Here is an 11,710-nt window from a genome sequence, read left to right on the forward strand (position 1 = left end):
TGTTTATTGTAACTTCTTTTTTTTTATGGTACAGATTGTAAATGTTACTTATTTGTTTAATAAAAATAAAAAAATAGTTTTGTATAATATTGTATGGCATATTATTGTCACACAATAATGAAATATTCATATTATATTAGTAAAAATGTAAAGCTGGTTATTGCGTGATAGGTATTACTCATTTATAAATTATTATTATATTGATGTCGAAACAACAGTCGACACTAAGATAATATTATAATATTTTAGCGCTTAGCCACTAATCACTAAAAAGTATTCTGTGATCGGGTCACCACTATGATGGTATTTGATATAGTGACTCAACCACTTAACACTCAGCAGGGACTCACTATTTTTCGTTTAAGTTCAATATTTTGTTATTTTTATTTGACGATGATATTATATTATTATTCTCGTTATTATCTAATATTGTGATATCAAATAAAATTTGTCGTGTTCTGTGATGTAATAAAAAACCTTGAATTAAAAAAAATAACATGAATAATAGTTATTGTATCGTACTATCATTCGGAATTAAGTAGATAAGAGCGAACGATGTATGTTGTACAATGACACAATGTGCATCAATACATCATTATAAATGTTATTATACAATTAGTTGTATCTAAATGTACTTTTAAATATTTTATTTATACAAATTATAAATATTTTATATTCACACAGAGTGTGACGGGAATAGTTTTTTTAATCATTCGTCAATACTCGTTAAGGCTTTGAATTAAAATTCTTTATTACATAATACATACCTACCGTCCTTTAATTTTTAAATATTATATTGAAAAACACCGATTGTGCGATCAATATGGACCATGTGATTTGTTCGATTAGACTTTAAACCGAAAAATCAGTTGTAGTCAATAGTGCAATATTACAAGTTCCTAGTTGTCGTCGTTGTTCTTGATTTTTGTACAATTTACACGGTTTGCGATGAGATTTATAGAAAATATACATCGTCAGACATAAATTATTATAAATTGCAATATTTAGCACTCGTCAGCTAATGGTGAAACTCTATCATTTAACAATGAGTCACGACATAGAGGAAACAGAGTAAGTAAATAATATCACAATTTAACGATTATTGGAATTCTGAGTTTGTTATAAACATGTTTAAACATTTACTAAGTGTCCACCTAATTCTCTTTAACTACGTCCATTGAGTAATGTACAACTGTGAACAATATTAAGTCACAGAGATTTATTATAACATGTATACTGTTATAGTAAATAATATCAGTTATATCCGATTATTTACTTTTCAAATTATTTTTATGAATATTGCTCACATTTCACACAATTTAATGTACAAATGACATGATTATAATTGATCGCAATTTCTAATATAAAAATATTGTTCGAACACCTTTTTAATTAGACACGACAACCTATACCTAGATAAATCTTAGATTCTCTTACTTTTTAATTTTATTATTTAACAATTTGTATTTTGTTTTCAGGAGGTTGATTACAGCCAAACATGAGCATAAAGATTCAAAATGTTGTGGTTTCTGGTGTCAACTTATAATGTCATTGCTTGGCATTATATTTCTTTTCACAGGAATTATCATGGCCGATTTGTGGCCACAGATATTTAACAACATAATGAAAAACGTAATTCTTGATTTTATCTTACAGTTTGAATGAGCTCTTTGGTTAAATTAAAAAAGCGCATGTAATTTTTCTGATTATAATTACTAATTAGTACTTGTTGTGAGACCACTATTAAGTTTGCTGAAATTTCACTTTTCCCATAAAAAATGTCCTATAGCAAATCATATGAATAATATAAATATTTTAAACTTATAGCTAAATTAATATTTTGTGTTTTTTAGAAACTCGAATTAGAAAATAATACTCTAACTTACAAGTATTGGAAACAAATACCAGCGCCATTGCACATGAGTGTATACTTATTTAACTGGACAAACCCAGAAGCTACGCTACAGACTGGAGATTTACCAATATTGCAACAGCTAGGACCATATGTCTTCAAGTATGAAATATAAATGTTACATCTCATTCAATTGAACTTTGAATTATATTCAAAAATTAATTGCAAAACTAAATTTTTCAGTTCTGTATTAATTATTTGTGTAATCATCCATGTGTATATCTATGTAAATAAAATATATATAATTTCAGAGAAAACCGTACCAAAGTTAATGTGACATTCAACAATAATGAAACAGTAACATACATGCAGTTAAAAAGTTGGGAGTTTGATCAATCTCTTTCAAACGGCTCATTATCTGACCGTGTTACCACAATTAATATTGTGGTTAATGTAAGTTTTATAAAAAAGTTGTTGAATATTTTAATTACACCAATTCAAATGTTTATAGATTTTGGGTGAAAAACTACAAGCCATAAATAAACATTGGATATTTGTCCTTACTAACTACTATTTGAAAATGTCAAATATTAACAATCCATATGTAACGAGGACAGCTAGCGAATTACTTTTCAGTGGTTACGATGATCCGCTTTTGGACATTGCAATCAAACTAAAAGCTTTTTTCCCCGTTGACATACCGTTGAAAAAAGTGGGATGGTTATATGGTGTAATACATTTTTTTTTTTTAATATTGTTGATTTACCTCATGCTTTTAAAAAAAATAATTATTGTACAAATTCACAGATGAATATGTCTACTTCTTCAGATGGCTTAATCAATATGTTTACTGGGAAAAATAATATTGAAAATGTTGGACTTGTGCATTCGGTCAATTACAATACTAAGCTGAATGTGTTCAAGAAGGATTGTAGTTATTCAAATGCTTCGGCAGGTGATCTTTGGCCTGAACACACTGCAATGCAACCTAACATGTCAATTTATATACCCGGTATTTGCAGGTAAATTAATGTACAAACTATATATTCCAAAACCATTTATTTTTCCTAATTAAATTTAAACAAAAAGAAACCAACAACAAAGAAATTCTCTATTTTAACCAAAACAGTTAAAGAATCTCAATTTATCAATATTTTAGATTAAGCATTTTAGAATGTGTAGCCTTAAATCGTTATCCATACATAATATGTGAAGTATTAAACTGAAATTACTGTCATTTTCAAATATCAATATATTTAGATCAAATAAAAAATAATTATTTACTATATTTTAATAATTTTTAGTGCAATTACTATGCTAAATAACAACTACACATTTATTAATGGTATAAAAGGAGTTGAATTTGTTGCTGGATCAGATGTTTTTAACAATACCTGTTACTGTCCAAAATCTGGATGTCTGTTACCTGGTGTACGGCCATTAAGCTTATGTGGAGACAATGCGCTTCCTATATTCATATCATTTCCACATTTCTATTTAGCTGATGAATCATACAAACAGTCAGTAATTGGTATGAATTCTAATCGGACTTTGCATGAATTCAAAATGGTTTTAGAAAATGTAAGTACCTAAATATTTCTATTTTACAATAAATAAATATTGTTATGAAATTTTAATTTAAAAAAAAAACTTGTATTAATTATATGTTCCAGGATTATTCAATACCACTCAGAGTAGATGCTAGACTTCAATTTAATGTCAAAGTAAAACCAGTCAAGGAATTCAAGTAATAACATTTTATTTTTTTATTCTTAATACATTATGTATTTTATCTAATTTGATTTTTCAGAATTCTAAAGAACATGCCAGAAATCTATTTCCCTGTGTTTTGGTTTTCTGAAAGTTTTGAAATTCCACGCAATATGTCCGACCAATTGTTGATTGTTACAGATGTATTACCAATTTTTGTTCCTTACATATGGCTCATATTGGCATTGTCTGGATGTATAATGCTAGTATTTAGCACTTACTTATGGGTGAACAGAAAAAATGAATCCTTCACCATCTTGGACCCCTTGTGATAAAGACATAAACGTTTTTATTTTGTGACGATCTCAATATTCCTTAAGAAAATATATCAAACTAAATACATCACTTTTTGGAGATTTTTTTACCATTTTTAATTTAGCTATATTAAATCATTTGAAATTTTATTACGTCTTAAACTATTAATATGATATAATCATATAAATTCAATATTGATTGTTTTCTTCCACTCACTTAATCGCATATTTTATTACATAACTTACCTATTATAGATTATCTACTTACTTTAAAAATATTCTATGTACTTTTGTTTATGCTATTATTAATTTAAATATTATTCTTCATTGTCTATTATTGTAAACATATGCAAATTATAAATCAGAATGTAAATTAATCATAAAAGCCATGTTGTATAAACAAGGCCATGATGAAATTCTCGTCTTAAGCCATTAAATCAGTGGTTTACAAATTTAATGTGTTTGCTTAAAGATTGAAAACCACTGCATTCAATGATAAGATAAGTGTTTGTTAATTCATTTTAAATTTGTCAGGGTGTATAAGGTTACTTTTTTATACATTATGTTTTTCAAAATGACTGCCAATCCTAAGGATTAGTGTACAATAATTAATATTTGTTATGCCATATTACAATTAATTTTGATTAAATATGTTATTTGTTTTGATTTTGTTTTGTGACAAAGTAAGCAAATTTTAATAAATTTATCAGATTGTAAATGGTTCATAAGAGGATGCTTCACAAGCATTTGTTGTTTATGTCTTACAAATGCACAAATTACCATAAATTTACATTCATAATAATACATATTTTAATATTTTACTTGTTAATTTTCGAAATTTACCTCTTATAAAATTTAAAGGTAAAATTATTACTTAAACTTTATTTTATTGATATTATTTTTAAGCAAGTTAAAACCATTTTTAAATTATTTTTTTGTACATTTTGAAATGATCATAAATTTATTAAAAATAATATCAATAAAATTTCAATCTAACTTAAAAAATAACAGAGTGAAATGTATTAATGTAAACTTAATATGTTTCATGTTGTATATTTGTAAGATGGAGACAACTAATGCCGAGGGGCGTCTTCTTAATAATAATTAATGAAGTTATCTGTTTAATCAGTATTCAATAATGGGACATTCAATGTTTAATAAAATTATTTCTAATTTACAAATATAATAATACAGTTTATAAAACTCCACCGTTTTCTGTTTGTATTAAAATATGTAACCTTTTGAATTTGTTATGCTTAATTTTCATTTTATGAGTAAAGAATGACAGATATTTCAGCAATTTTATATTCATCTGTTCTATTCAAATTTTAATGTTTATATTATAAACATATAAATATCTATGTCTATGTTTTATACTATTTCTGGAACCAGTTTTGTGGGAGCAGCAATATTCTCTTGCTGAGTAAAGTATAGCAGTAGTAGTGTTATCAATTATTCACAAAAGCGAAAATATATGTGCATTCATGTGGGAATTCCTATGAATATTATTGTCATTAATTTGAACAAAATATTAATTGTACTGTTAAAAAGTATTTACTATTCGAGCACATCACTCAAAAATTAATATACTCGGCCAATGATCAGTGATTGAATTGAGGAAGAATTGGGCTACTCTTCATTTTTCTTTATATTATAGTGTATCCCTTCATTTTATTCATCAAGAAGTAGGATTACTATTAGGTTAATTTGCTTTGGAACGCTAATTGTTCAACTTCATTTAGAGTACACATTTTTTTCCCCCAATTCAACCACTGCCAACAATGAGACAATATTTTTAGGAAAATGTAATAACTGCATAATTAACTTAAATCCAAAAAAAGTAAAAATGTAACAATTATATTAGTATTTATACCTTAATTAACACAACTATAACAAATAACAATAAAAATTAAAAAAAGACATGGTCAAATAAATACATATTTTGTTAGATAAAAAACTTAGTACTCTTTAATGAATAAGGTATGCCTTATAAAGTTATAAATCGTTAGGTTCATTTTTTGATTTAACAATGATCTAATATTAATGAAGATGTTTTTAAATCAATGTTTAAAATAAACTGTGTTGTAACGATTAAAGTGCGTTTTTAATTTCTGTTTTGGTTAATTTTTGAACAATAACTACGCAAGAATAGGAAAATTTTCATCATATGACTGCATCATATTGACTCCGGTATACATTACTTCAAAAGGATCAAAGGCGGCCAAATCATGCCTGAAAATATTTTAGAAGGTCTTTAATACATCGAAATTAAACCTTAATTAGACAACTTGATTAAAAATTAATGCTTAACTAGTAACAGCAACCTAATTATAATAAATGTATTTACTTTAATGATACTGGAATGCTTAGATCGTTTATATTATCAATTTTCATTTCTTCCATATTCTCCCACACATTCACCATACACATATCTTTTAGGCTGGGCTCTATGAAATAGAAAGAAATACAATTAATTGTTTTTGGAAACCAATTATTAAAAACAATCTTAGATTTACTCAGATCTAAAACATGAAGGTCATCATGATCCTTGAGATGTATATTATTCAATTGATCACCCAGATCATACTCCCTCAATCTTGCAGTAATTGCTGGTTTGGGAAAAATCGGACTAGTACCGCCGGATATATATACCCTGTCATTGATTAATTGACAAATCTGTCTTCTCCTAGCACATGGTGGTGTGCCTTTTGGTAATATTTTCATCCAGGTGGAACTAACTGGATCATATCGATTAATGTCTTGAAAATGTAAGTCCTTGTTCTTGTTAAACCCACCAAAGATGTAAAAAAAACCATTATAGACGACTGTAATCAATCAAACAGATTAATATTAGTAAAATAATTATATTTTTAGTAAATAGTTTTAGCATACATGCAGAATGGCTGCGTCGTGCTATGGGTTTAATACCATAGACTTTTGGACGTATCCACTTCCTTCTAGAGGTATCTAAATAATAAATATCGGAACAATATTTATCTTTATCAGTTTGTCTGGGTGCATGATAATCACTACGACCACCAAATATATACATTCTATTATCAATTGCAGTTGCAGTATGAAAATCTCTATACGACGGGGGACGTCCCTGTAAAAATAAAAACACCAAAATTATTAAAGGCTTGGTATTACTTGGTAACAAGATAAATTTTTTTAATCAAATATTACCTTTGTTTTAACTATACTCCATACCATTGAGTGAAAGTTTAACATGTACAAATCTGAAGCAAATAGACCTGAATGTTCTTCAAATCCACCAAATATGTACATACAGTTTTGAATGATGCATGCTGAATGGCCATCTCTTGGCTCAGGTATATTTCCATATACATTTGGTGTAGTCCATTTTAAAGTTTCTAAATTTAAAAAAAAAAACTAATTTATTACATAAGAATTATTACAAACATGTTTATAGAAAAAAAAAACCATTTTAAAACCAAGAATAAAACTGGCTATTGATTATATACAAATAAAATGTTTCGTTATAGCTATAACTTGATTTATTACATTATAACTAAAGAAAAAACATAAGTTATAAGAGATAATATATAAATAACACACTTATAAATATTTATAGATATCTTAGACCCAAAACACTCTATATTTTCAGTAATTCATAGATTTTAATGAATTTTCAAATTTTTTTAGATTTAAAAATCTTAGTTCAACTCATAATTACAGCTATGGACTATATTGACTGTGAGCTATTAACTGTATTTAATACACTGAAATCCTAAAAATGTATATTTACAATTCCAAAAGCTGTAGTTTAAAATGTACTTATTCTTATAAATATATTAAAATAATATGCTTTTAATATTCTTAAAAAAATACCTACCTAGAACCTCAAATCAATTGATTAAAATTATTTAAGTAATTTAAAATTATAAAAATTAAATATACACAAATTAACAATAACTAAAAATTAAAAAAATTATAATTTTCAATAATTATAATTTTTTTCTTATTTAAATATCTAATTTATGACAAAACATAAAAAAAGATACCTTATTTGTCTGTTGTAACTATTTTATTTTTAATACAGTTAAAATAAAATAATATTTTACTTGTTTTCTTTCAAAGTTTAGATGTTATAGTTAGAGTATTCTAAATTAGAATAACGTTGAATACTGGTAATATTTATTAAAACCAGAATCTAATATGTCTATAAGCTTAACAAATATTTTTGTATTGAAATAATCAATTATATAATTAAAATTTATTTTTTGTATTTTATAATAAATACAATTTTCCATTATCTACATTTTTATTTACTTTTATCAATTATTATTACTATTATTGTTTTATTTTTTAGTTATGCAAAATAAATTTTGGCTTAAATAACCAGGCAATTAATTATATATAATTTTTTTAGTAATTAAGGTTAGTTACACATTGACTTAACATAATAACTATATACAATATATTCAACAACTTAAAATTAAAATATTGATACTTTTTGTGAAATAATTGTAATATTAATGCCTGAAATAATAATAAAAATTATATTTATAACGTGTTTGGCTATAGAATATATAGAATATATCAATAATTTTAATAAACAATAATTATTTCAATTTTCAATTAATCGAAATTCAATCATATTTCAATAATCAATATTACACTTACCTAAAACTTATTTATACATTATGGCTCAAGGAGAATATTACTCTTTTTAAGTGGCCAACAACCTAGAGAAAATCTGGTATATAAAAAGAGACCTATATATTTAGACCACATTTTTTTTGCACTATTTACAGACATTAAAACATTTAAATTTCATTGTAATTATTGTCGATTAAAAAAATGTTGTTTTGTCAAAAAACTTGAAAATGTAATACTATAATGTTCTTCATTAGTTGTTTATAGAAAAATGGAAACTAAAAATAAAGTTGAGAGTAAACCTACAATAATTTTTTATGAGCATCTGAAGTTATTTTTACAGCTAACAATTAAAAATTTAAATCAAGGATTTTCATACAGTTGGTACTGAAACCAAAAAATCAAAAATGTATTTGAATATAATTATTTTTACAGAAATGCTGAGTGCAGATTTAAATAAAATTACATATTTAAACCAAGAATAACAACTTAAGAAGACGTTATGCCTGCATGTGTTGTCCCTGTCTAATAAGCGCATAACATAACAATTTTTACCCTTAACAGAACATGTGTAACTCTGTTAGTTTAAAATGTATAGTGAATTGACCTCAATAAAATTAAAAAGCAAGATTATTACCTATCTAGATAGCCTCAAAGGCTTTTAATCATATTTTTAATTTATGGTGAGTTATGAGTATTTTAAAATGTAAAAACTATTTACAATTTTAAAATACTTAAAAATACGATAAAAAGCCTATGAGGTTGTCTAAATAATAATCTTACCTTTAAATTTTATTACGGGTAAATTTTAAACTAACAGAGCAACAAGTGTTCTGCTGAGTGTAAAATTTGTTATGTTACTCACTTGTAAGACAGAGACAACACAAGCGGGTATCACATCTTCTTAAGTAATTTTGTTGTAATTTTAAAATATTATTCTTGGGTACTTGAGACTTTAGAGTACAGTCATACAGAATGTTTTAGTTATATTATAGGCTGATAGATGGTATTTGTTTAAAATTGTTTTTCGTCTATAATGATTATAGAATTCAAATTTAAAACATCCATTATAATAACTCAATGACCTAATGTACAGCAGAGCATTACCTTCATTCCACAACTGATTTTTAATTTTGAAAGTTTATAAAAGAAATTACTGAGGGAATGAAAATTTTAATTATTTTAGTTCTATTAACTAATGCTCTACTAATTAATAATGAACTAGTCAGCAGTTTATTTGTTCTGATATAATTATTAAGTCTTGACTTGCACATCAGTTCAACTATGCATATTTATTAAATGATTTAAGTAGTGAATAAATAATTTCAATAATAAACTTTAAAAGCTAAGTGTTTAAATTATAATTTAAAAAATGCATTATAAAAATATTAATTAAATACATTAATTAACATAGTACCTACCCTTGAATTAACCTTTTTGCTAATTCTTTCTTCTAGATGAGTAATGATAAAACTTTTTCATTATTTATTTTAATTATTTGATAAGTGGAAACAAAAATAATATGTCTTACAAGGACATTCAACACTTATAGGTCTTTCACACAGAAATATATAACATTTGTGTGTTATGAGGATTTTTAAATATTAATACTGAACATATCCATAAATCGGTTAAAAATCAAAATATTGATATAAACCCAATATCTAAGTGTGTATGGATATGTCATATTTGAGTCTGAGAAATAAGTTGATTTATTCTAATATTTAAGTAAACAACACAGAATTGAAACTGCTAAACATACATTTAGGTGGGTAGATGTTATGCATTAGTAATGCAAAGGGATTAACACATGCAAGTACAGCATTCTCTAATAATAATAAAGAAAAATAAGAGCATAATTTAATTTAGGCACCTATGTAAGTATGATATTTTAATACCAATATCTGATTTTTTTTATTAAGATTTAAAATAATCAATTACGTGTGTTAAAACAGTAGAGAGTGTTGCAAACTTCATTGTCATTACGTCCACCCCACAGGTAAATATTAGATCCAAGATTAATTGCTGTGTGACCATACCTCTGGAACGGAACACATTTGCAATCTTGATTTATTAACTCCAGTTTCCACCATTTCAATTTCACTGGAATTACAAAACAAGCATTATATTAATTACATTAGATATGACCTAAGGCACGCAGCACTAAACTAGACGTCCTACAACATTTTACCTGTGTCTAAAATATGAATGTCAATTGGCTTGAAGTTTTTGTAGTCTATACCACTGCAGTAACCACCAAACGTGAAAATACTCGTGCCGATAGCGACAGCTGCGTGGTTGACCCGTCGAGGGCCACCATACATGTGAACAGTCCAGTACATATTGTGTGGTATTGTCAGGCTAATAGAGTTCGTCGACAAATTGCCAGATGAGTACGAAGAGACTGAAGAACGCGAAGCACCGGTGAGACAAACACCGAGCTCCTAACGCTTCGTACTAGCTTAGTACTAGTACTTCGTACCTAACCTATATACTCACCTTTTAAAAAAAAAATTTTAACAACACAGGTACCAAAAAATCTGGTTGCAACTAACGACGAGAGCACGAGAGCTGTTTGGGACGTTATACCTGCGATGTGCGAAAACGGTTAAGAGTACAGGATAAATATTACAGGGACAGTATTACCGTTTTTTCAGTGTAATAGCGTACACCTACAGCAGTCGACATAGGCAGGTACCTGCCATCGAGGATAGTAAGAGACGTGATGAGTTTCTACTCTAAATACGATGATCAATGAGTCGAGAAATAAAATTAATAAATTCAATATCGCTTTATCGAAACAAGGTAACAAAAAACTATTAAGGCTAATGAATAATGATAAACACCGTGATATAAGATAATAATAATAATAACAACAAAATTAATTCAAAAGTTCGGTGCCGCGGTCTGTTCGCAGTTGGCAGTTCTTTTCTCGCTGATGGATCTATTCTACATTCCTGAAGTTGGTGCATGCGGCGTGTCCCACATTCGGTCGTCGACTGGACCGCACCACTCACCAGTCGCCACTCACTACCGTAGTACCGCAATACCACACTAGGTGGCCGGGCCCCGCGGACCGGAACGGCAGAACGCCGCGGGAAGGCCAGGGCCACGGCCGCCGCGAGCGGTGAACGGGCAGGTTATAGAAATAAATATGTATTTCCGACAAGCGGTGGCGACGAAGACGGATAAATAGTTCCGGAAAATAATAATA

General features: G+C 27.3%; 2 protein-coding genes across 4 annotated transcripts; one reads left to right on the forward strand and one right to left on the reverse strand.

Moving 5' to 3' along the window:
* The first annotated feature begins 551 nt into the window (after window positions 1-551).
* Window positions 552-5,079, forward strand: LOC107174088 (protein croquemort-like). The gene is made up of 9 exons (XM_015524906.2): window positions 552-1,071; window positions 1,479-1,632; window positions 1,854-2,014; window positions 2,164-2,305; window positions 2,364-2,582; window positions 2,660-2,874; window positions 3,157-3,433; window positions 3,526-3,599; window positions 3,663-5,079. The coding sequence occupies exons 1-9, from the start codon at window positions 1,022-1,024 to the stop codon at window positions 3,892-3,894; spliced, it is 1,524 nt and encodes a 507-aa protein (XP_015380392.2). The 5' UTR covers window positions 552-1,021; the 3' UTR covers window positions 3,895-5,079.
* Window positions 5,080-5,717: 638 nt separating this feature from the next.
* LOC107174117 (kelch domain-containing protein 3) lies at window positions 5,718-11,508 on the reverse strand. 3 transcript variants are annotated; one of them, XM_089222739.1, is made up of 7 exons: window positions 11,143-11,508; window positions 10,688-11,085; window positions 10,438-10,599; window positions 7,063-7,250; window positions 6,769-6,982; window positions 6,224-6,701; window positions 5,718-6,108 (listed from the first exon to the last, which is right to left on the reverse strand). In XM_089222739.1, the coding sequence occupies exons 2-7, from the start codon at window positions 10,836-10,838 to the stop codon at window positions 6,015-6,017; spliced, it is 1,287 nt and encodes a 428-aa protein (XP_089078865.1). In that variant the 5' UTR covers window positions 10,839-11,085; window positions 11,143-11,508; the 3' UTR covers window positions 5,718-6,014. The 3 variants fall into 3 exon arrangements, with proteins under 3 accessions (XP_089078865.1, XP_015380434.1, XP_089078864.1); XM_015524948.2 differs by having other exon boundaries at window positions 6,224-6,323; window positions 6,393-6,701; window positions 10,688-11,507; XM_089222738.1 differs by having other exon boundaries at window positions 10,688-11,508.
* Between the last annotated feature and the right edge of the window lie 202 nt (window positions 11,509-11,710).

The sequence above is a fragment of the Diuraphis noxia genome, unplaced genomic scaffold (genome assembly GCF_037042655.1).
Source record: "Diuraphis noxia isolate RWA-SAM2 unplaced genomic scaffold, SU_Dnox_SAM2 contig0003, whole genome shotgun sequence".
Classification (NCBI taxonomy): Eukaryota; Metazoa; Arthropoda; class Insecta; order Hemiptera; family Aphididae; genus Diuraphis; species Diuraphis noxia.